Below are 26,186 nucleotides of genomic sequence, written 5' to 3' on the forward strand. Positions count from 1 at the left end.
GATGAGCAAACAGACCACGGCATCGTAGTACAGGAAGCCATTCAAATTGGGGGAGCAAAAGTGAACATAGTGGTAGTAGGGGACAGTATAGTGAGGGGGATTGACACTGTTCTCTGTAGCAAAGAGCGAGAGTGCAGATGGTTGTGTTGCCTGCCCGGTGCCAGGGTTCTGGCATCTGCTCAGGGTTGGAGAGGAATTTGCAGTGGGTGTGGTGGTTCCAGTGGTCGTGGTCCATGTAGGTACCAAGAAAAAGGCAGGATGAGGAAGGAGGCTCTGCATAGTCAGTACGAGGAACTAGTCACCAAACTAAGAAGCAGAACCTTAAAGGTAATAATCTCTCTGTGGTAATTATAGTTTGGATAAACTTAGGACTGTAGCTTTAAGAATGATCCTGTGTTGTAAGATCACATGATTTGTGTAAATCAACATCTCAGCAGCGCAGGGAACCTCTAGGGGAGAGTTCTTCTTTAGTTACGGAGTATGATGCACATATGTAAGTTGCTGCTGCTGTCTTGTAAATAAAGTTCACTGTGTCCACTCAGAAAAGTTGTCTGGAAGATCAACTCTATAACAAACTGGCGATGAGGAACATCAGATGCGCTGCTGTAACTTGCTCAGAGATTGTCGGTATCTAAGTTCATTAAAAAGAAAAGAAGATATTCTGATCTGAAATGCCACAGTTTGGCAGAACCAATCCCTTTGAACAAATCACAAACGATTATTCTCAATATATAGATCAACTTGCGTTCTACTTTCAAGCCAACAAAATCACAGAGGTGGGAAGGAGGAGAGCGATTCTCTTGAGTATTTGTGGAGGCAGGACCTACTGTTTAATCTGAAGCTTGAAGGCCCCCAGTGCTCTAGATTCATAGACTTTCAGTCAATTAGTAGACCTCATTCAGGGACATTTTCAACCCAAGCCCTCAGTCACAATGCAGAGATTCCGGTTTAATTGATGGAATGGAGTCCCAGGGGAGTCCATTGCTATCTACATGGTGAAATTAAAACAACTAACGGAAGATTGTGAATTGGGTGAAACCCTGAATGACATGCTCAGAGATTGTTTGGTATGTGGCGTGCAGGAGGATGCTATTCAGCAAAGATTGCTGGCTGAAGTGGATCTTGATTTTAAGAAAGCGTTAGAAATAGCGCTGGTGATGGAAAGCTCCGGAAGGGATTCACAAGCAATTCAAGGGGCACAAAATAGCGCTGTCCTCCTAGTTGGGCAGGAACAGTCAGCAGAAAGTGGCGTGAAAAGCCAGAACTCTGCTATGAAGTGGGAAACAGCCCCTGCAAGCCAAAAAATGCGAGGAAATCGCTCAGCAACAAAATCAAAAATGAATTTGTATCGACTTGGAAACAATCATTCTTCTAGCGGTTGGCAATTTAAAAAAGTAGAGTGTTATTTTTGTCACAGGAGTGGACACATATTGAAACATTGCAAAGTGAGATTTAAACAGGCCTCCAAACAACAATCGAAGTTCAATGAAGTCTGTAGTGTAGAAGAGCCGGAAAGAACCAATTCTGACATTTATTCATTATTCAACATGAAAGTTGGAAAGACAGAGCCAATTATTGTCACAGTGCAAATGAATGGTAAACAATTAAAAATGGAAGGAGACACAGGTATTTCTCCCACTGTAATAGGAGAACACACTTTCAGATATTTAAATAAAGGTGATCAACAATTAAATTTGGAACAAACATCTGCCAACTTGAAAACATATGCAGATGAAGAAATCCAGGTAATAGGTATCACTAGAGCAACTGTTCATTCTAGACACCAATTGGCACAGCTACCAGTGATGGTGGTAGGAGGTGAAGGACCAAGCCTTCTAGGGTGTGATTGGTTGAAAGAGATTAAATTAAACTGGTCCGAAATCTTCCAGTTGCGAGCAGGGACACCACTCGAGTTGCTAATAAAATATGACACTGTCTTCAAGGATGAACTGGGAAAAATCCAAGGCCTACAGGCCAGGATTTATGTGGGCCCAGAAGCAACCCCTCGCTTCTTGAAAGCAAGACCGGTGCCATACGCCCTGAGAGAGAAGTTTGATGCTGTGTTGTACCGGCTAGAGAGGCTGGGTATCATAAGATTGGTCCAGTTCTCAAAGTGGGCAGCACCCAAATTCCTTAAACCAAACCAGACCATCCGGATCTGCGGGGACTATAAACTAACAATCAACGGAGCAGCCAAACTGGACAGGTACCCCATTCCCAAGATTGAAGACCTATAGCAGGAAGTACAACGTATATAAAGCTTGACATGAGTCATGCATATCAGCAACTGGAGTTGGAAGATGCCTCCTGGGAATTTGTGACCATAAATACCCACAAAGGGTATCAACATACATGCCTGCCCTTCGGTGTCTCCTCGGCCTGTGCCATTTTCCAAAGGACAATTGAGAGCTTACTACAGGGCCTACCTCAAGTAATGGTCTACCTGGACAACGTACTGATAACTGGGTTCACAGAAAAGGAACACTTGGCAAACCTGGAGGAAGTTTGGGAACAATTTTTGGAAGCAGGAGTGTTCCTGAAGAAGGAAAAATGCACTTTTCAGGCAAACAAAGTCATTTATTTGGGCCTCTGGGAAGATGCCCAAGGGTTACACCCTGTTGTGGAGAAAGGTAAAGCAATAAGAGAGGCACCTGCACCTAAGAACATCTCTGAACTTAAATCATTTTCAGGGATGGTAAATTATTATGGGCGATTTCTACCAAATTATTCCACAGTTCTAGCCCCTCTACATTCTCTGCTAGGAAAAAAACAGGGTTGGTTTTGGAAGTCACCCCAAGAAGAAGCCTTTGTGAAAGTAAAACAGCTCTTATACTCTTCAAATTTGTTAGTGCATTATGACCAGACAAAGGAATTGGTGCTAACCTGTGACGGGTCCCCCTATGGATTGGGAGCGGTCCTATCTCACAAAATGGATGACAGCACCGAGAGGCCATTAGGCTATGTATCCAGGACACTTATCACAGCTGAAAAAGGATATTCTCAGCTCCAAGAGGAAAGTGTGTTCATTATTTTTGGCATAAAACAAATTCCACCAATACGTGCACAGGCGACATTTCACGATCGTATTAGACCACAAACCACTTTTGGGTCTTTAGTGAGGAAAAGGCTATATCACCCATAGCGTCAGCACGAATATAACGATGGGCCATAATTTTGGCAGCATATGAATAACCTTTGTACATAGACCAGGGATTCATATAGCAAATGCCGATGCCCTAAGTCGCCTTCCTTTACAAGAGAACAATGACCACATCCCAATTCCTCAAGCACTCATATTAGTAATGAATTTCCAAGATTCCTCGCCAGTCTGTGCCAGGCAGATAAGAAACTGGACGAATTGTGATCCAGTCCTGTCTCGAGTGAGAGACTAAGTGTTACATGGCTGGTCCCAGGAACCAGTCTCTGATGAATTGAAGCCATTTTGCAACCGAAGATACGAGATGAGCAGTCAAGATGGTATTCTATTATGGGGTGTATGAGTGGTAGTTCCTTCACAAGGAAGGGAACCACTCTTAGTAGAGCTACACATGCCCATCCAGGAATCTCACGCATGAAGACGATAGCGCAAAGTTTTCTTTGGTGGCTGGGGATGGAAGGTGATATTGGACGGGTGGTAAAACACTGTGTGCAATGTCAACAGCTGCAAGAGTTACCAGTGGCAGTCCCGTTACACCCATGGGAGTGTCCTGGTAGTTACCCCCCTCCCCCCCCTCTATCAACATCATGGGTGGAATTTTCCCAGGTTGGCACTAAGTGCGGTAGCGGGTGGGTAAAATGATGTTTTACCCGTGGGCCTCGATGTCGGGTTTTCGCACTGTATCATCCCAAACCCGGCACATTATTTCTGCATTCCTGGGAAACCTGCTGTTTCCATGGCGAACGGGCTCCCATTCACCCGCCTGCCATCACCCAGCCGCTGCATCTCGCCGGGCACCATGTTTAAAGTCCAGCCACAAGCACATATTTCAGTTCATCCAGACCACCACTGCTGCATGGAAGACATGGCCCTGAAACTAAAGAGAACTGCAGCCCCAGATTCAGCCACACGTTCCTCGAGAACCTTTTGGATGCCGTAGAGACCTGCCAGGATGTCCTCTACGCCCGCTCTGGCCGCAGGATGGACAGCAACAGCAACAGGTGCTGAAGGTGGATAAAGGATCAGATACTTTAACAGTTTTATGGCTGCATCTCTATGATATGACCCTGATCACAAAGAACAAGTGAGCTGCCCTCGGCCAGACAGGAGTCAGACATTCTCAGAGGCTGTGTGAAGATTTATGGAGTGTGCGCAGTGCATGGTCATCATCATCTTCCTGTAATTGAGTGACTATTAGGGCCTCCCCTGCGTCTCCATGACAGGAGCATTCTCACATTCTGCCATAAGCCAGACAGGAGTCAAACGTTCACAAATGCGATGTGAGGGACTATGGTGTCTCCTCACTGCATGTCGTCATCATCCTCCATAAATCTAGCAACTCGAGACGATGGCATCCGTGACCTCATGGATGCATTTATGGGTCGAGGCTTGTGATGCCCTGCAGAGGTCACCTGTGCAGCTCTTAAAGGAGCCATTGGTGTCGAAATTGAGCGCTGTGGTCACTTTCATGGCCACTGGCAGTGGATGCCCTCCATGCCCCTGTGGTGCCAAATCCTGCAGTAGCTGGCAGATGTGCCCAGACATGCACAGTCTGCAGAGACACTGGTTCTTGGTCATCTGCAGGAATGAAAGGCGGCGTCTATAGACCCTGGGTGTCGCTAGGCGCCAACCAGCCAGGGCTCGCTCTGGCTCTTGGGCTGCGTGTGCGGGAGCCACAGCCCCACTTCTTCCTGAGGTTGCTGCTCCTGCCTCTGCGCATCCAGGAGCCTCAGTCACTCTCTCCTCCGTCGTCTTCGCTCTCTGTAGGCCATCAGGCATACAGCTAGTTCACCAGGCTCCATGATCCTAATGTACTCCTCCTGCTGGGTTAAAGAGAGAGACACCTGGTTAGCATGGGTGTACTAAGAACCTGTCCTGGTTAAGTGTGACGGCCCCTTAACATTTCCCGGAGAGAGCTGATCCCCACTTGGATGGCCAGAGATTAGTGCGCTGCATGGCTGCCCTGTTAGCTTGAACCATGGGGGAGGCTGGTCCAAACCGGGATGTTTACATTGCAAGAGGCTGTGAACACCTCCAGCAGTGACTGCTCCATGGCCAGCTTTAGCGAGGAGATTGTACAACGTGTGCAGTCCAACTGCTCTGCAGTCCACTAAAGTGCTCCTGAATGTGCAGTCTGTGCTGGGGGGAGCTCTGGAGAACTTGGTGGCTCTTTGATGCCTCTGCGTTGCTTGAGTGGGCAGATAAGCTCGGAGCCCGACCCCAATCATATCAATGTGGCTGTGCCTGAACTGTCTGAGTTTCAGAGGAATGGTCACTTCATACAGGTTTCCCTAATACGAGGTATTCAACTCCGAATTCCCCTCAAAGTGCAGCCGCCAAGTGCAGGTCGTTTCTGTGCTGTTGTGAAACACGTCAGCGTGCTTTCCCACCGACCTGGACGCACAATCCAGCGGGAGAGGTGTTGGGGGAAGGGTGATTCCGGCGGCCTGGCCGGAAAATGATGGGCTGATGTATGACAATGAGGTTCCCGATGTCCGATGGCGGGAAACACGGCCGCTGTCGGCAGGCTGAGCGGACGGTCGAGAACTGGTTTCCCGCCATCGTGGCCATATTGTCCGCTCATGCCACCGATCACGCCCAATGCCAGCGGGCATGGAAAATTCCACCCCATGGGGGCTGACCATTGACTAGAAATTGAACTGGACCAGCCAAAAACATACTGTGGCTACAAGAACAGGTCAGGGTCTCGGAATTCTGCAGTGAGTTACTCATCACCTGATTCCTCAAAGCCTGTACCATCCACAAAGCACATGTCCGGAGTGTGATGGAATACTCTGCACTTCCCGAAGTGAGTGCAGCTCCAACAACACTCAAGAAGCTGGACACCATCCAGGACAAAGCAGCCGGCTTGATTGGCACCCCATTCGCCACCATCAACATCCACTCCCCCCACCACCAATGCACAGTGCCCGCAGTGTGTACCATCTACAGGATGCACTGCACAAACTCACCAAGGCTCCTTCGACAGCACCTTCCAAACCCACAGCCACTCCCACCTTGATGGACAAGGGCAGTAGATGCGTAGAAACACCACCATCTTCAAGTTCCCCTCTAAGCTACACACAATTAAGATTTGGAACTATATTGCTGTTCCTTCACTATTGCTGGGTCAAAATCCTGGAACTCTCTTCCTTATAGTACAGTGGGTGAAGCTACACCACATGGACTGCAGCGGTTCAAGAAGGCAGCTCAACACCACCTTCTCAAGGACAATTAGGGAAGGGCAATAAATGGTGGTCCAGCCAGTGATGCCCACATCCCATGAAAGAATAAATGACTAACACTGAAAGAAACTACAATTTACTGTTACACTTAAGTTAAACATAAAATGCAAACTCAACTAGATTTTAGAAAGGAATCAATCCTTAAAATTCTTTCACTTCCCAAATTCCCGGAGCTAAACACTTAAACTCGCTGCACTCAGACAAAGCTTAATGCTGTGGACTCCTTGTGTGGCTCCAGTGTCACCTTTTGTTTTATAATGCTCCTGTTAAGAGTCTTGGAATGTTTTAATACACTGAAAGTGCTGTGTAAAGATGTTATTGTTGTTGAAATAGTCAGCATGGCTGGAAGAAACTATGGAGCGAGAAACAGAGCTAATGTTTCCGGTCCATGGATCTACATCATTACCGGGGGCGCTTGGGGAATTTTAATTATTTTAGCCAGACATTGAAAGGCTGGAGAGGAGCATTTGGATCAACACTGACATCATCAACAATTTCAGTATCATCCTTTTAGCATTTAATCTGTCCTGCCTTCCATCATATCATAGACCTTCCCTTTGAAAGAACATTTGTTCTTTCAGGTACAATCATTTCAATGAAATGACAGCAAAATGCTGCAGATGCTGGAAATCTGAAATAAAAACAAAAACTGCTGGAAAAGCTCCGCAGACCCGGCAGCGCCTGTGGAGCAAGGAGCAGAGTTAACGTTTCGAGTCCGTGTGACTCTTCTTCAGAGCTGCTTTTTTTGTGAGGACTAAAGGAGGTGCTGATAGCGGCAGAATGTGTTAATAGCAGAACAAGGGTCAGCGCTCTGTGAAAGCACAACATAGAAACAAGTGACAGAAAGCCCTGTGGGAGCAGGGGTGGGGGGAAAAGGATTTTAAAAATCAATGAATAAATAAAAATAAATATATAAAACTAAAAATGAAAATAAATAAGTAGAAAAATTTTAATTAAATTGAAATAAAGAAAGTGGGATTAATAAAGGATTAGAGATGGTTGAGAGAGTTTATGGTCTGAAGTTGTTGAACTCAATGTTCAGTCCGGAAGGCTGTAAAGTGCCTAATCAGAAGATGAGGTGATTTTCCTCCAGTTTGCGTTGAGCTTCACTGGAACATTGCAGCAGGCTACGGAGAGACATGTGGGCATGAGAGCTGGATGGTGTGTTGAAATGGCAAGCGACAGGAAGGTCTGGGTCATAGAAACATAGAAACATTGAAAATAGGAGCAGGAGTAGGCCATTCGGCCCTTCGAGCCTGCCCCACCATTCATTATGATCATGGCTGATCATCCAACCCTGCTCCCGCTTTCTCCCCATATGCTTTGATCCCTTTCTCCCCAAGTGATAGATCTAACTCCTTCTTGAAAACATACAATATTTTGGCCTGAACTACTTTCTGTAGTAGCAAATTTCACAGGCTCACCAGTCTCTGGGTGAAGAAATTTCTCCTCGCCTCAGTCCTAAATGGTCCACCCCGTATCCTCAGACTGTGACCCCTGGTTCCGGACTCCCCCACCATCAGGAACATCCTTCCTGCATCCACCATATCTAGCCCTGTTAGAATTATATAGGTTTCTATGAGAGCCCCCCTCATTCTTCTGAACTCCAGAGAATATAATCTTAATCGACTCAATCTCTCCTCATATGTCAGTCCCGCCATCCCAAGAATCAGCTGGTAAACCTTCGCTGCACTCCCTCTATAGCAAGAACATCCTTCCTCAGATAAGGAGACCAAAACCGCACACAATATTCCAGGTATGGTCTCACCGAGGCCCAGTATAATTGCAGCAAGACATCCCTGCTCCTGTATTCGAATCCTCTCACTATGAAGGCCAACATACCATTTGCCTTCTTTACCGCCTGCTGCACCTGCATGCTTACCTTCGGCGACTGGTGTACAAGGACACCCAGGTCTCGTTGCACATTCCCCTCTCAGAATAAATAAAATTTATTAACTCATTCAACAGATTTATCTTTAAATCTGTCGCTAGGTTAAAATCCGGGTAGGGGGAGGGAAAGAGGATCTGATTCTCCCACTCGAACAACCTCCTATCCACCAGTCCTCCAATAGCCCAGCGTCCATCATGCTCCTCATCCTCCAGTCAATTTATAGCCATTCAGGTAATAATCTTCCTTCCTGTTTTTGCTACCAAAGTGGATAACCTCTCATTCATCCACATGATGCTGCATCTGCCATGTATCTGCCCACTCACTCAGCTTGTCCAAATCACACTGAAGCATCTCTGCATCCTCCTCACAGCTCACCCTCCCACCCAGCTTTGTGTCGTCTGCAAATTTGGAGATATTACATTTAATTCCCTCATCTAAATCATTAATATATATAGTGAATAGCTGGGGTCCCAGCACCGATCCCTGCGGTATCCCACTAGTCACTGCCTGCCATTCGGAAAAAGACTCGTTTATTCTTACTCTTTGTTTCTGCCAACCAGTTTTCTATCCATCTCAATACACTACCCCCAATCCCACGCGCTTTCATTTTTCACGCTAATCTCTTATGTGGAACTTTGTTGAAAGCCTTCTGAAAGCCCAAATAAACCACATCGACTGGCTTCCCCTCATCAGCTCTGCTAGTTACATCCTCGAAAAATTCCAGTAGATTTGTCAAGCATGATTTCCCTTTCGTAAATCCATGCTGACTCTGTCCGATGCTTGTGGACAGGCCGAAGGTGTTCCGCAAAGCGGTCACCCAGTCTGCGTTTGGTGTCCCCAATGTAGAGGAGACCGCGTTAGCAGCAGCGAATGCAGTCGACCAAATTGAAGGAGGTGCAAGTGAAGCACTGTTTCACCTGAAAGGAGTGTTTAGGCCCTTGGACGGTGAGGAGGGAGGAGGTAAAAGGGCAGGTGTTGCACCTTCTGTGATTGCATAGGAAGGTGCCGTGGGAAGGGGATGGAGGAGTGGATCAGGGTGTAGGGAGGGAACGGTCCCTACGGAATGCTGGTAGGGGGGGTGGGTGAGGGGAAGATATGTTTTGTGTTGGCATCATGTTGGAGTTGGCGGTAATGGTGGAGGATGATCCTTTGAATGCGGAGGCTGGTGGAGTGAAAAGTGAGGACAAAGGGGACACGATCATGGTTCTGGGAGGGAGAGGAAGCGGTGAGGGCAGAGGTGTGGGAGAGGGGTTGGACATGGTTGAGGGCCGTGTCAACCACAGTGACGGGGAATAATCGGTTAAGGAAAGAGAATGACATGCCAGATACGCCGTTTTGGAAGGTAGCACCATCGGAACAGATGCAACGGAGGTGAAGGAACTGAGAGAATGGGATGGAGTCTTTACAGGAGTCAGGGTGTGAGGAGCTGGAGTCGAGGTAGCTGTGGGGGTCAGTGGGCTTGTAATGAATATTGGTGGACATTCTACCTCCATAAATGGAGACAGAAAGGTCAAGGAAGGGAAGGGAAGTGTCAGAATGGACCATGTGAAGGTGAGAGAGGGGTGGAAATTGGATGCAAAATCGATAAGTTTTCCAGGTACCGATGAGAGTACAAACCGACACCGATACAGTCATCAATGCATTGAAAATAGTGATGTGGGAGGGGGCCTGAGTAGGACTGGAACAAGGAACGTTCCACATATCCCACAAAAAGACAGGCATAACTGGGGCCCATGCGGGTACCCACAGTATCACAGTATCTTTACAGTGTAGAAGGAGGCCATTCGGCCCATCGAGTCTGCACTGGCTCTCTGAAAGAACATTCTGCCTCTTCCCACTCCCCTGCATTATCCCCATAACCTTGTACATTCTCTCTTTTCCGTTAGCAATCCAATTGCCTTTTGAATACCTTGATCGAACCTGCCTCCACCACCCTCTGGGTGAAAAAAATTTTCCTCCTTCTACTCCTTTTGCCCATTATTTTGAATCTGTGCCCTTTGGTTCTTGATGTTTTCTTGAGTGGGAACAGTTTCTCACTATTTACCCTGTCCATATCCCTCAGGATCTTGAATACCTCTATCAAGTCTCCTCTCAGCCCTCTTTCTTCCAAGGAAAAGTGTCCCAATCACTCCAGTCTATCCTCATAGCTGCAGTTGTTCATCCCTAGAATCATTCTCATTAATCTCCTTTGTACTCTTTCCAATGACTTTACGTCCTTCCTCAAGTATGGTGCCCAGAATTGGACCCAGTACTCCAGATGAGGCCTAACTAGTGTCTTATGCAAGTTCAGCATGATCACCTTACCCCTGTACTCAATGTCCCTATTAATAAAGCCCAAGATACTATATGCTTTATTAATTGCTCTCTCAACATGCCCTGCCATCTTCAATGACCTATGTACGCATACACCGAGGTCCCTCTGTTCCTGCACCTCCCTTTGTTTTAGATGGTCTCACCATCTTTTTCCTGCCACTTCTCTGCATTGAACTTCATCTGCCACTTGTCTACCCAATCCACCAACGTGTCTATGTCCTTTTGAAGTTCAAGACTATCTCCATCACAGTTGACAACATTTCCAATCTTCGTATCATCTGCAAATTTGGAAACCATGCCCTGCACACAACAGTCTAGGTCCTTAATATATATCATGAAGAATAAGTGTCCCAATTCTGACCCTGGGAGACTTCACTACAAACCTTTCACAATCAGAAAAACCACCATTTAACGCTACTCTCTGTTTCCCGTCACTCAGCCAATTTCTTATCCAAGTGCCTACTTTCCCTTTTATTCCATGACCTAGAATTTTTCTCACAAGTCTGTTGTGTGGCACTGTATCAAAAGCCTTTTTTAAAAATCCATATACACCACATCAACAGTGTTTCCCTTATCAACCTTCTCTGTTACTTCCTCAAAAAATTCCAGCAAGTTAGTTAAACATGATTTTCCCTTAATGAATCCATGCTGGCTTTCCCTCATTATCATGTACTTGTCTAAGTGACTATTGATTTTACCCCATCCTGTAGTTTCCAGAAGTTTCCCTACCACTGAGGTCATTCTGATTGCTCTGTAGTTGCCGGCTTAATCCTTGCACCCCTTTTTAAACAAGGGTGTAACATTTGCAATTCTCCAGTTGTGTGGCACCTCCCCTGTGTCTAAGGAAGACTGGAAGATTATCATTATTTCCTCTGCAATTTCCACTCACGTCTCTCTGTACTCTTGGATGCATCTCATCCGGTTCTGGTACCTTATCTATTTTAAGTAAAGATAGTCTTTCCAACACCTCCTTCCTCTTGATTGTAAGTTTTTCTAGTGTACCAGTTACCTCCTCTCTCACCTTGGCCTGGGTAGGATCCTCTTCCTTTGTAAAGACAGATGCAGAGTACTCGGACAACACCTGCACTATTTCTCCAGCCTCCATATGCAAGTCCCATTTTTTGCCCCTAATCAACCCTACTCTTTCTTTTACCACCCTTTTATTATTTACATGCTTGTAGAAGACCTTGGGATTTCCTTTTCTGTTCGCTGCCGGCCTCTTTTCATGCTCTCTCTTTGCTTTTCTTATTAGTTTTTTCATTTCCCCCCGGTCCTGCCATATTGAGGCTGATTTTACATTGTATTTTCAACAGACATCTGTTGTGTGCGCACTTCCTCCTTTTCATCTTCTATCTCTCTCATCATCCAGGGTTCTCTGGATTTATTTGTCCTACCTTTCCCCTTCAGGGAATATCCCTTGACATTTGCTGCAATACTTTTTCTTTAAAGGTGGCCCATTGTCGGCCACCGTCTTTTCTGCCAACATTTGATTCCCACTCACTCATCTCAGATGCCTTCTCATCCCATCGAACTTGGCTTTCCCGCAATTAATTATCCCCGTTCTGGATTGTTCCCTGTCCTTTTCCATGATTAACCTAAACCTTATGATACAATGGTCACTGTCCCCTAGAGGCTCTCCCACTGATATTTGATCCACTTGGGCCAACTCATTCCCCAGAACCAGGTCCAAAAGTACATGTCCTCTAGTTGGACTGGAAACATACAGATGCAGAAAATTATCTTGAACACATTCCAGGAACTCTTGCCTACTTTTCCCTTTGTATTATTCCTATCCCAGTCCATATTCGGATAATTGAAGTCTCCCATTCTGATTACTCTATAACTCTTGCACCTCTCCATAATTTCTTTGCAAATTTGTTTCCCCATATCCCTTCCACTAGTTTGTGGTCTGTGTCGTATATAATCAATGTTACTGCACCTGTTTCATTCCTTACCTCCAGCCAGAGAGATTCTGTCCTTGACCCCTCTGGAACATCTTCTCTCTCCAATCCTGTAATGCCATCTTTAACCAGAATTGCCACTTCCCACTGCCACCCTAACCCCCACCACCACATTTTCTTCCTTTCCTGTCTCTCCTGAACACCTTGTACCAGGAATATTTAGCCCAGTCCTGCCTTTCTTTGAGCCAGGTCTCTGTTATAACAATAGTATCACATAATTCCATTTGTTAACCTGTGCCTGCAGTTCACCAATCTTATTAACCACACTCCGTGCTTTCACACACATGCACATTAGCCCTGATTTAGGCTTTTTATCCTTTCCCCCTCATTCTGGTCCCATCTAATGACTTGCTGTTGCCTACTCTAGTTCTAACAAACTCTCCAAGGTTCTATTAACCTTGATACAACTGGCTGATATATCCTTGGTATCAGTTGATGCTTCCCTACTCCCCACTGCCAGTTTTTCTCCTCTCCACTCTGAATTTCCCCTCAGGGTCCCATCCCCATACCAATCTAGTTTAAACCCTCCCCAATAGCACTAGCAAAGCTCCCCGCGAGGACATTCATCTCAGTCATATTCAGGTGTAGATCGTCCAGCTTGTACAGGTCCCACCTCCCCCAGAACCTGACCCAATGCCTCAGAAATCTAAAGCCCTCCCTTCTCCTCCATTTCTCTAGCCACGTGTTGAACTGCTCAATCTTCCTATTCTTGTGCTCACTGGCACGTGGCACTGGGAATAATCCTGTCATTACTGTTCTTGAGGTCCTGCTTTTTAATTATCTTCTTAACTCCCTAAAATCTGGTTTCAGGACCTCATCCCTTTTCCTACCTATATCATTGGTACCAATGGGGACCACGACCTCTGGCTGTTCACCCTCCCCCAAAAGCATGTTCTGCAGCTGCCCTGTGACATCCTTGACCCTGGCACCAGAGAGGCAACATACCATCCTGGAGTCATGTCTATGGCCACAGAAATGCCTGTTTGCTCCTCTAACTATGGAATCCCCTACTACTATAGCACTCCCGCCCTTCCTCCTCCCCTCCTGTGCAGCTGAGCCACCTGTGGTGCCATGAACTTGGCTCTTGATATCGCCCTCCGAGGAACCATCTCGCTCACCAGTATCCAAAATGGAAAAGCAGTTAGAGAGTGAGGTAGCCTCAGCAGATTCCTGCACTACCTGCCTGTTTCTCCTAGATACTCTGGCGGTCACCCATTCCCTCTCTGTGTTCTTCGAACCTGCTGTGTGACTACCTCTCTAAAAGTGCTATCCACGTTATCCTCGGCCTTGTGGATGTACTGCAGTGACTCCAGCAGCCACTCAAGCTCCCCAAATCAGAGCTCAACTTTCTGCCACTAGTGACGCTTCCTGCAGATATGATCATTGAGTCCACTCTGTGCCTGCGCGACTTCCCACATCCCACAGGATGTACATTCCACATGGCCGAGCTGCGCTGACATACCTTAAACTTTGTATGAAGCATTTACTACGGTATTTATTTTATAATTTATTCTAAATTACTCATTTAAAAAAATTATTTTCTTAATTAATTTGGAATATTTCCCACGTATAGTACAGTACTGTGTTTATTAAATGCTAGCATCACCCACAATTACAACTAAAAGTTACACATTCCTTAATTACACGGGTATGTGTTTTAAGTATTTATTTTAATTATTTTATTTTAGCTATTTTATTTTACTTATTTTGTTGTATATATATTTTTTATTTTAAAGTTTTACTTCTTGTTATTTACAAGACCTACTTTAACTCCTGCATCCTAAGCTGGCTTTTAACACACTAACCCTTACACCAAGCTCTTACCAGCCAATCAGCTTACTGGTTTCATGTGATGTCACAGTTGCTTTTACCACTCAGCTTCTACAGAAGCTGAAATGCTCCTGGTTCCAGACTTGCCTCTGCTCCACTCTCAGGCAAGAAAGGCTGTGCTCTGAGCCCAAGTATCTATTTATGCTGATCCTGGTTCCTGACTTGCCTCTGCTCCGCTCCCATAGCCACACCTTTTAGTTGGAGGAAGTGAGACAAGTTAAAGGAAAAGTTATTCAGTGGGAGAACAAGTTCAGCCAGACAGAGGAGAGTGGTGGTGGATGAGGATTGTTTGGGCCTCATTTCAATATATGACTGAATTCAATAACAAATGTTAAAACCTTAATAAGTTCTCAATCAAGCTAGTAACTTTGTTCTCAACCTGATGTATTTTACCCCACTTTATTTTCCTTCTTCACAGTTAACTTAATGGCGATTAGAATACTGTCTCAGCAAAAGTGCGGTCTCTCCAGATGTGTTACTTGCTACCTGGTGGCCATGGCAGTGGCAGATCTACTGGTCATTATCCTGGACCTGATATTAAGACACATACCAATTGTTTATGGGGAGCAGTTCCAGTTCCTGTTTTCCATTCCCGTGTGTAACATACACGCTGTTTTCCTTTATGTAGCCACTGACTGTTCTGTCTGGTTCACTGTCACTTTCACCATTGACCGATTTGTGGCCATTTGTGTCCAGAAGCTGAAAAGTAAATATTGCACTGAGAAAACAGCGACTGTGGTTCTGGGAACAGTGACTGTGCTGAGCTGTTTAAAGAACATTTTCTGGTATTTTATGTTCATAGGTGAATATTTGCTGTTGAATGTCCCCTGGTTTTGTGATGTAACAGGGGGTATTCAGTATTCTCAAGTCTGGGGATCAATCGAGTTCCTCCATAATATTCTAAACCCAGCGGTCCCATTTGTTCTGATTTTGCTGCTCAATGTTTTCACTGTCAGACACATTTTAGTGAGCGGCAGAGCCCGCAGGAGACTCCGGGCTGACAGCAGTGGGGAGAGTCCCAGAGACCCAGAGATGGAGAGTCGAAGGAAATCCATCATTTTACTGTTTGTTATCTCGGCAAATTTCATCCTGTTATGGACGACGTTAATGGTTTATTCCGTGTGGTACCGGATGTGGGATTTGGGATATGATTCTGTTTGGATTGATGAAGTTGTGCTGGAACTGGGCTTCATGCTGCAGCTCCTGAGTTGCTGCACAAACACTTGTATTTATGCCGTGACCCAGACTAAGTTTAGAGAACATCTGAAGGATATGCTGAAGTATCCCTTCACCCAAATTGTTCGACTCATTCATTGATCAGAAAAACTGAATCACTGAGAGCTTCAAGCACCTTCTCATTTTATTTCACATTTCCAGCAGGGGCCATGTCCTGTTCCCCATGGTGATAGGGAATGGGGGTGGGTCCTGTTTCCCACAGTGACAGTGAAGTGAGGGTACAGCCTGCGGCCAATAGTGATGGGAGACTGAGGGTGGGGCCTGTTCCCATGGTGAAAAAGAATTAGGGGAGAGGCCTGTTGCCAAGGTGACATGGAACTGGGAATTGGGAGATTTCCACATGGTGACAGGACGTAGGGGAGGGCATTGGGTGATCTCTGGCACGGGATCAGCTCACTCAACGCAGGCCCGGGATGGAGCTCCGTGCTCCGTTTGGCTCGCTATCACACCAGGAGACTTCAGCTAACACAGCATAATCTGGAGCCTGGGCCTGTCCTGCTCTGGGGGCTCAGTAACAAACCCCATGAGATGAACTTTTAATAAACACTGCGGTGTATTTAACTCCTTGTCAAACACTGTGAGGCAGCTTTCAGTTTTTAGGTTGATTTCACAGGCAATCTCCAGCTCTGAATTCCTCAGCAGAGAGCTTCTGATCTCCAGATAGTCGGAGTCCGGATGGATGTACCCCGGAAGATGCGCCATGGGACATTATCGGAAGTCCCAACGCACTGACTCTGCGGGAACTGCCAGGGAAGTTTGAACATCTGATGGGCAATTCACCTGCTCACTGGGACCCTCCGCAAAAGTCTCCAACTTCAAACAGTTCCCGTGTACTTACCTGAATAGATAACCAGGAAATGTTAGACCGATGAAAACCTAGTCTAACTCCTGGGTAACTGCACAGCTGACCGACCAATCACTCACCATGTCCCCCCCACCTGACTGCCTCGTGACCCCCAACTACCCCCTGACACCTGACTCCCCATTGACCTCCCAACACCCCCAACTCGACCTGACTAGCTGCTCCACCCGACTCCGCCGACGCACCCTATTCCCCCGACTCAACCTGACTAGCCTTTGCCCCAGCTACCCGCTTACCCACCTGCCAAACTGCCCACCTCACCCACCTGCCAACCTACCCAGCTTCCACCTTACCTACCTGACATCCTATCCCCTTACCCATTTACCTCACACAACCTACCCCCTTGCCCGCCCACCCCCATTACTCACTTACCTTCTCTCTGTAGCTTTCCAAAGAAGCTTTGGGACATTTAAACTCTTTACTTACTGGTCAAAGTCCTGGAGCTCCCTTCCTAACAGCGCTGTGCGTGTACCTACACCACATGAACTGCAGTGGTTCAAGAAGGCAGCTCACCACCTCCCTCTCGAGGGCCACTAGGGATGGGCAATAAATGCTGCCCCAGCCAGTGAAGCCCACATCCAGTGAATGAATAACAAAAAATCCGGGAGCTGGTGTTGTAAAAAGGGGGCGTGGCCTGTCCTCTCCCAACGATCCGACGCTAGGAAGAAGCAGTTCCATTTCAGGCTCGCTCCGCATTTCTGGAGAAGCCGGGATGGGAAGACCTGGTCAGGAACGCCGCGCTCCGGTGTGCTGGAGGATAGTAGGAGCGGAGTGGCAATCCGACAGTGATTGACATTCCTCGGAAGATTCTGGCCTCATCTTTCAATTGGATACTTTACAGCCTTCCAGACTCAACACTGAGTTCAACCATTACAGACTGGAATCTCTGTCTCCATACTGTCTCCATTTCTTTTCATGTTTCACTCTTACTCTTGTTCTCACATTCGGAATGCAGCACAACTGCTCGAGGCACATCTTTTGTTTCTTTACTTGTCCCATTTCCACTCCCTTTGACTCTGCACGACTAACTCTTCTGTCATTTAATCTCTCCCTGTCTTACACCCAATCACAGAGCTTCCCTATTGTCCTTTTTCTCACCCTCCTGTTGCTTAAAGTCGATGACATTTCAAACTTGTCCAGTTCTGATGCCTGAAATGTTAACTCGATTTCTCTCTGTACAGATGCTGTCAGACCTGATGAGTATATCCAAGGATTTCTGAATGTATTCAGAGGAATTCTCTGTTACTCCAGCCCGGGATCACGGATGCAATGGATGTTATTGAAAACAAGTTCCCTGGGCCATTTTGTTAGAGCTTGTTTGCTTCTAAAATTGTATTTTTACTCTTCTGACATTGTCTCAAATTAACCATTAAACTTCTGACATGGATCCATGTATCCATTTAGCATGGGTGGATGATTGGACAATGGAGAAGTAGCAGAGCGTAGGGATAAACGGGACATTTTCGTTTTCTCAGCCGCTAACTAGGGGATTTCTGCAAGGATCAGAGCTGGGGCCTCAACTATTTACAATCCCTGTTAATGATTTAGACAAAGAGATCAAGCTGAGAGAAGTAGGGAAAGCGGAGGGGTGAAATCAAAAAGGAAATTAGGACAGTAAAGAGAGGGCATGAAAGAATATTGGCAAGCAAAATCAACACAAAGATGATTGATCAATTTAGAGTGAGAGGATCACGAAGGAAAGAGTGGTGCTCATAAAACACCGAAAAGGTAACCTGTGGGTGGAGGCGGAGGATGTGGGTGTGGGTCTGAATGAATACTTTGCATCTGTCTTAACAAAAGAGGGGGAGAATGCTGACATTGTAGTTCAGCCAATTTTGGATCCAACATGCCACTTTGCCTTGGATCCCATGGGCTCTTACTTTCATGCCCAGTCTGCCATGGGGGATCTTTTCAAAAGCGTTGCTAAAGTCAAATGCATTACCCTTATCAACACTCCTGGTTACCTCCGCAAAAAATTCGATCAAATTTTTCAAACACGACCTTCCCTTAACAAACCCATGCTGACTGTCCCCGATTAATCCTTGTCTCTCCAAGGCCAGATATATTCTGCCCCTCAGAATTCTTTCTAGTAACTTCCCCGCCACTGAGGTTAGACTGACTGGCCTGTAATTTCCTGATCTATCCATTCCTCCCTTTCTTAATATTGGAACAATTTTAGCAGTCCTCCAGTCCTCTGGCATCACACCTGTGGCCAGAGAGGATTTGAAAATTATTGCCAGGGCCCCTGAAATCTCTTCCCTTGGCTCCCTCAACAGCCTGGGATATATCTCATCCGGGCCTGTGGATTTATCCATTTCTAAGGCCGCTAGACCTGCAAGTGCCCCCTCGCTCTCTATGTTAATTTCCTCTAATATTTCACAGTCCTCCACCCTGATATCTGTATCTGAGTCGTCCTTTTCCATTGTGAAGACCGACGTAAAGGACTCATTGAGGACTGCACCCATGTCTTCCGGGTCCACACACAGATTACCTCTATTATCCCAAATTGGCCCTACTCTTTCCCTAGTTATTCTCTTACCCTATATATATTTAAATAACCCCTTTGAGTTTTCCTTTATTCTATCCACCAATGCTTTCTCATGCACTCTCTTAGCTTTCCTAATTTCCTTTCTAAGTTCCCTCTACACTTTTTACATTCCAGGAAGGACTCAGCTGTATTGAGCCCTCGGTATCTGCCATAAGCTTCTCTTGTTTTCTTCATCCTAACCTTTATGCCTCTTGACATCCAGGGTTCTCCAGGATTGGTTCCCCCCACCCGTTGCCTTTACGGGAACATAATTGCCCTGTGCTTCCGCTATTACCTCCTTGAAGACCCCCCACTGCTCTGACAGTTTTATCTGCAAGTAGCTGCTCCCAGTCCACTTGTGCCAAATCGCATCTCATCTTAGTAAAATTAGCCTTTCCCCAGTTTAGAACTTTTATTCCTGGCCCAACCTTATCCTTTTCCATAACTATCCTAAATCTAACTGAGTTATGGTCAATATCTCCAAAATGCTCCCCTACTGATATGCCTTCCACCTGCCCGGGCTCATTTCAGAATATTAGGTCCAGAACTGCCCCCTCCCTTGCTGGGCTTTCTACGCACTGTCTAAGAAAGTTCTCCTGGATGCAACTTCAGAATTTTACTCCCTCCCTACCTTGCACACTGAAACTATCCCAGTTAATATTTGGGTAGTTAAAATCCCCTACCATTACTGCCCTATTATTCTTACACTTCTCTGAAATTTGTCTACATATTTGATCCTCTATCTCTCCCTGACTGTTTGGGGGCCTATAGTACACAGGTCATATCTGACTAATTAGATTGAAGTTTTTGAGGAAGTAACAAGTAGGATTGATGAGGGTGGTGTAGTTGATGTGATACACATTGAATATAACAAGGCTTTCGACAAGGTTCCACATGGCAGACTGCTTAAAAAAATAAAAGCCCATAGGATCCAGGGGAACGTAGCGAGCTGGATACAAAATTGGTTCAGTGGCAGGAAACAAAGGATGGATGTTTTTGTGACTGGAAGGCTGTTTCCAGTGGGGTTCTGCCGGGCTCAGTACTGGGCCCCCTGCTTTTTGTGGTCTATATTAATGATTTGGGCATAAAAGTAGAATGATCAAGAAGTTTGCAGAAAAATTGGTTGATAGTGAGGAGAGTTGCTGTGGACTGCAGGAAGACATCAATAGACTGGTTAAGTGGGCAGAAAAGTGGCAAATGGAATTCAACCCAGAGAAGTGTGAGATGATGCATTTGGGGAGGTCAAACAAGGCAAAGGATTACACAATAAATGGGAGGAAACTGAGAGGTGTAGAGGAAGTGAGGGGTCTTAGAGTGAATGTCCACAGATCCCAGAATGTAGCAGGACAGGTTGAGAATTTGGTTAAGAAGGCAGATGGAATCCTTTCATTTCTTAGCCGAGGTGTAGAATATAAGAACAGGGAAGTTATGCTGGAACTATAGAAAACATTAGTTAGGCCACAGCTTGAGTACTGTGTGCTGTTCTGGTCATCTTGTTACAGAAAGGATGTAATTGCATTCAAGAGGGAACAGAGGAGATTTACCAGGATGTTGCCTGGGCTGGAAAATTGCAAATATGAGGAAAGATCGGAGAGGCTGGGGTTGTTCTCCTTGGAACAGAGGAGGCTGAGGGGAGATTTGATTGAGATGTACAAAATTGTGAAGGGCCTGGATAGACTGGATGGGAAGGGCCTATTTACTTTAGCAGAGAGCACATTGACGAGGCGATATAGATTTTAAGTGATTGATAGAAAGATTAGAGGGGAGATGAGGAAAACCTTTTGTCACCCAGAGGATTGTGTGGGTCTGGAACTCACTGCCTGAAAGGGGAGTAGAGGCCGGAACCCTCAACTCATTGAAAAGGTGTCTGGATATGCACCTCAACTGCCGGAAGCTGCAGGGCTACGGACCAAGTGCTGGAAAGTGGGATTAGGCTGGGGGGGGTTCGTTCTTCAGCCGGGGCAGACACGATGGGCCGAGTGGCCTCTTTCTGTGTTGTAAAAATTCTACGATTCTACGTTACATTCAGACGGTTGCTATGCAGCCATTCACACCTCATCTGGACACATCTTTTGTTTCTTTACTTTACCCATTACCACTGCCTTTGGCTTTTGCACCATGAAACCTTTTATCCTTTAATCTCTCCTGCCCTCCACCCTATCACGCACCTTCCCTTTTGTTCATCGACATCATTCCCCCCCCCAGACCAACTCCTATTGGTCCAAATAAAATCAGCCTTCCTGGTAATAAATCCATGAGTTCTGTCATTGGTGGAGATTGTGGAGTTTGGGGCTGGTTAATTGGTTCAATGTTGCTGCTTCCGGTCTCATTGGTGTCAGGTGAGTGCAGCTTGTGTGTATAAAAGGTGCTGCTCGGTGGCTGAAGGGATGGTTGAGTTGTTTGGTATCATGGGTGATTTTGTAGTGAGGCCTTTGTTCCCAGTGCTGGTGTTAGCTGGAGCTGTTTGTGGCTCTGATACTTGGCAACTGTTTCTGGGCCAGAGGTTTCCATGGAGCAGAGTCAAAGCCACCCCTGTGCCTCAGACAGTCTCTCCTCCTGGGCCTCCCTTTGGTTCCCATTTCCGTGTGTCTGAGGGTGGAAGTGTGTCTCCACTGCAGACTGTGATGGTGCAGTGTGGAGAGGACAAGCTGCTGCTCAGGGTCCAGCTGGATTTATTTGGAACCAGGCACCTGATCAAAGCTGCTGACCTGACCCCGGGGACAGCAGGTTGTCGGCCAACCAGGATCTACTCTCAGAACCACACTGTCCTCTTTGACTATGGACTCCATGAGTGTGGCAGCAGGTTGCAGGTAATGGGAATCCTCAGCTCTTGCTCTAAGCTTGGGCTGTAGGTTGTTCCCCACTCTTCATTCCAACACTGGGTGAGATGTCAATGATATTGAGGAGATAGCTGTCTCCTGCTTTATAAAACTACAAATTAGCTTTCTATCTTGTATTGTACTTTACTTTAACTGATCCCTGAGTCTCTCCAACCTATGACATCAGCCCCATTGGTCTTGAACCTTCTCTTTGGATCCTCCAAGCTTTTCCTTTTGTTGTTTTGAGGATTTTCAGCTCTATTCCCCTCATTCAGATCAATCCAACTGGAGGTTTCAGTCCAGTTTAATCGAACCAGGTTTAGAATGAGATGTGATGAAAATTTGCTTTTTTATATAAATTTGGATAGCTTGAATTTCCAAGCAATGGTGGGATGTGACACCCAGCTTTCAGAAACTAAGCTGAAGTGTTAATTTTTTTCAAAAGGTTACTGATAAATTAGTACTAAAGTTTTATATTATGAAAAGTGAAGTTGCAACAAGATATGGGAACAATGGAATTTACCTGTAGAGAGGATGAGGCTGAGTCAGTATTGAAGACATCCTAAGATCTTTCATAAATGTGAGAAGCCTCCAGCCTCTGCATCAAGTTCCTGTCTAAAGGAACCAAGGATGTGTCAACTCGTATTGAATTCTCCTGTCCAGGTGGTGTTGCTTTGCCTGGGTCTGTACAAATCTGTTTTTTAACTGTTGCCTTAATGAAGGTGTCACTGGGAGCCAGATTAATCAGAATTTTGGGAGTTCTTATAGTAATTTGCAGACATAATGGATGTGCTTAATCTTTTCTTTAAATGTTTACATTTTTATCTAAACCTCCTGAATTTGTGGCAGTCTTTGCTGTTCCTGAATTCCGGGCACTGATCTCAAAATAAAATACTAATTGCAAAACAGTTGAGTGCCTAATCAAGTTTCCCTCGTAGATTTGATCCACCTGACTAGCATCATCTGCCACATCATAACATTCCCTTCATTCCCCAAAATAAATCCATCTGTCTCCAATGTACTCGGTGACTGAGCATTCACAGCTCTCTGGGATAGAATCCCAAACATTCACCACCTGCTGTATGAAGTAATTCCCTGTCACATTAATCTTAAGTGACCCCCTGACCTGAGATGCCTACCCCTAATAATCAACTCTCCTCCGGCTGGGGGGAAGCAGCCTCTTCACACTGATCCTGTCCATCCCCCTCAGAATTGTTTTCAGGGGATGGGATGACTTCATTGTTAACCCCTGTGGAGAACATTCTCATTTCAGATCAGTTCTTCATTCCTTCACCTGATTCTTTCAGATGATTGGAGATTTCCTCATCTACACCACCCACCTGAACCACACCCCAGAGTATCATGGATCTGTCATTGTGAGAACGAATGGAGCTGTCGTTCCCATTGAGTGTCGTTATTTGAGGTGAGAATCTTTATTCACTTTGTCAATAAGATCTACAGCTGCTGGTGGTCTCTGAAGATGTCCTAAAATGACTCCCCTGCCTTTCCAGGAAGGGCAATGTGAGCAGTGACCCCATCAAGCCCACCTGGATCCCATTCAGCTCCACCAAGTCTGGAGAAGGGCATCTGTCATTCTCTCTGCGCCTAATGAATGGTATGTGATGGGTGGATGGGGAGTGATTTCCTGTAGTCACTCACTGGGAGTTACAGCCACTGTCTCTAACCCTTGTCCTCTTGTACTTCAGGTGACTGGCTTACAGAGCGCACTTCGACTGTCTACTACCTGGGTGAGCTCATTCACATTGAGGCCTCTGTTTCAATGATCAACCACATGCCCCTGAAGCTCTACATTGACCGCTGTGTAGCTACACTGAGCCCAGACAAGGACTCCACCCGGAGATACAGCTTCATTGACCACAATGGGCAAGGATCTCTCTGCTTTCTCCAGCTGGTCCCATCTCAATGGCTTCACTTGATTCACTTCCTGTCCCTTTTTAATCTTTCTTCAGTTGCCTCCTGGACAGCAAAGCTGAGGACTCCTTTTCAACCTTTGTGTTGCCAAGAGACGAGCGGGAGCTGGACAAGCTCCGCTTTGACCTGGATGTGTTCCGTTTCCTTGGAGATGACCGTTCCTTGGTAAGAGGAAGCTGATCATTGGGGTCTCCATGTTGGGAGGGAGTCACTGAATCATGACTTGTGTTGAATGTGTCCCTGAGATTTTCATCACCTGTCACCTGAAAGTTGCTCCATTGGATCAGAGGGATTCCAGGAACAAAGCTTGTACTTTCCAGAAGGTGCAGAATGTGTCAGTTCCCCCTCTCTCTCCCTCAGGGATGTTGTGTGGGGATGTGATGCACAACCTGGTTGATGGGCTCTTTCTCTTGTTTAGCTGGACCCCATTGGAGGAATCGAGCATTGACATTTGTGCCTGTTGCCATGTGGGTAACTGTGGTGCCACAAGGGAGTTGTGGTTAGGTCCCAGAGGAAGGAGAGATCTTGTACCTGAAGCTGGTGGGACATTGATCCTCTAGATGTTGGACGTCCCCCTTTCCCCTCTCTAACTGGAATGTTTGATGTTGCAGAGAGTGAAGCTGGATTGAAGTGGGAGGGTGAGGCCTCACTTGGACCCCTGCAGGAGATGAGAAGTGGCATCGCACACTCCTGCAGAAACAACAGGTCAGCTTTGACCTTGGCAAGGTAGTCCAAGGTCGCAACACATCGAGTAGTAGATTTAATGCTACGCACATTTCTGGATACAATCTTTACACCCATTTTAAAGCATTTAGTGTCTTACCAAACCTGTTGTCTCTGAGAGTCCGAGGCCTTTGGTCTGCTCCTGCTTACCCATAGTGTTCACAAATTGCCTCACTTTGGATGGGCTGAGGAAACTGTCCTGAACCTCCCCATTGGAGATGTTCTGCTCAGGTGGCATCTGGGGATTCGTGTAGAGGACGGGATTTGAAATGTCCTCTGTTGGAGAAGCTTCCCCAATCCTCTCCCCCTCTGGGGCGTTGCTGCTCCCGGCTTCCCGGAGCTGGGGTGCGCTGAGTGCTTCACTGCTCCCAGATTGCTGGGGTTGGGGTGCACTGGCCTCTTCAGGTTGTGGGCAAAGTCGGGGTGCGCTGGTCTCCTCATTGTCGCCAATGTTCTGGAGCTCGGGTGTCTCGTCCTCCAACTCCCTAGAGCTTTTCCGCTTCTTCTGTAGGTGCCGCCCTTACCTTTCTTCGTCTGAAGAGCAGCTGTCCTTGTCATCCGTGTCGGATAGGAGACGCCTCTTGCCACTTGTCTGGGAAGTGGCTTGGTCCCTTCTTAGCCCCTTCTTCCTTTTGGCTCTCTTCACCAGCTGCCACTCCCCCTGCTGATTTTCCGCTGCTTCCTCCTCCATTGATTCGCTCTCCTGAGGAGTGGGAGGTTCAGGGGGCAGTGCTGTTGATTGGCTGTCTGCTGCCTCAATCTTATCCTCCACCTTGTCTCTCTCTGTGTCCTCCTTTGTCCCGTTGTTCTCACTGGGGGCCATGGTGTTTGGAGTGTTACAAGAGTCTTTGGTAGTAGTGACACGAAGCATTTCTTCTGCTTCCCCCTCATTGGCGTTGGCTGCCCGTGCATAAGTGAGGCAGCGTTTGGGGCAGGTCCTGTAGAGGTGACCTGCCTCGCCACACAGGTTGCAGCACTTAGTCTGTTTGCAGTCCTTTGTCTGGTGCCCTTCCTGTTTGCAGTTCTTGCAGAGGGCGGCGCTGCAGTTGGCCGCCACATGACCAGACTTGCCGCATGAGTGACAAAGTTTGGGTTGTCCAGCGTAGACCAGGTAGCCACGGCTTCCCCCGATAGCAAATCTGGAAGGAGGGTGGAAGACGGCTCCCTTACCGTCGGTCTTGAGCGTGACCTCAACCTGGCGTTTGCTGGTTCAAATCCCGAAGGCGTCTCTAACCTCGGTGCAGCTCCCAACCTTGTCGACGTACCTGGTGAGGAAGGTGAACACGTCGATGACAGGGACGTAGGGGTTGTAGAGATGCACCGTCACCACACGGTCCCGTTGCAACGGCAGAGCAAAGAGCGGCTCCACCATCAGGATCTTCATCTCCGGCTGGTGTCTCTTCTTCTCGAACACCTTCAGGAACTTGACGCAGGCAGCAACATTCCTGAAGGTCACGTCGAAATATCCAGCGCTGGGGAAGTCTTGCAGGGAGTAGATCTCCTCCGCTTCCAATCCAAACGCCTTCAACAGGATCCGCTTGATGAAGAAGGCCCGATCCATGGGTGCTCCTCCTTCACTGTCCTTCACTGTCACCCGAACGGTGTTACGTACCCCCTGGTTTGGGGCTCCTTTGGTTTTAGCCGTCGCTTCACTACAACTGATCTTAGCCAAAAGGCCGAGAAGCGATAA

The 26,186-nt window shown here is 46.7% G+C and overlaps 1 protein-coding gene across 1 annotated transcript; it reads left to right on the top strand.

Moving 5' to 3' along the window:
• Positions 1 to 2,434: 2,434 nt before the first annotated feature.
• On the top strand, positions 2,435 to 26,186 carry LOC144674549 (zona pellucida sperm-binding protein 3-like). The gene is made up of 7 exons (XM_078535849.1): positions 2,435 to 2,503; positions 23,149 to 23,264; positions 23,353 to 23,456; positions 23,548 to 23,725; positions 23,812 to 23,938; positions 24,019 to 24,107; positions 26,138 to 26,186. The coding sequence occupies exons 1-7, from the start codon at positions 2,435 to 2,437 to the stop codon at positions 26,184 to 26,186; spliced, it is 732 nt and encodes a 243-aa protein (XP_078391975.1).

Source organism: Cetorhinus maximus, unplaced genomic scaffold (genome assembly GCF_964194155.1).
Source record: "Cetorhinus maximus unplaced genomic scaffold, sCetMax3.hap1.1 HAP1_SCAFFOLD_698, whole genome shotgun sequence".
In the NCBI taxonomy this organism is placed as follows: domain Eukaryota; kingdom Metazoa; phylum Chordata; class Chondrichthyes; order Lamniformes; family Cetorhinidae; genus Cetorhinus; species Cetorhinus maximus.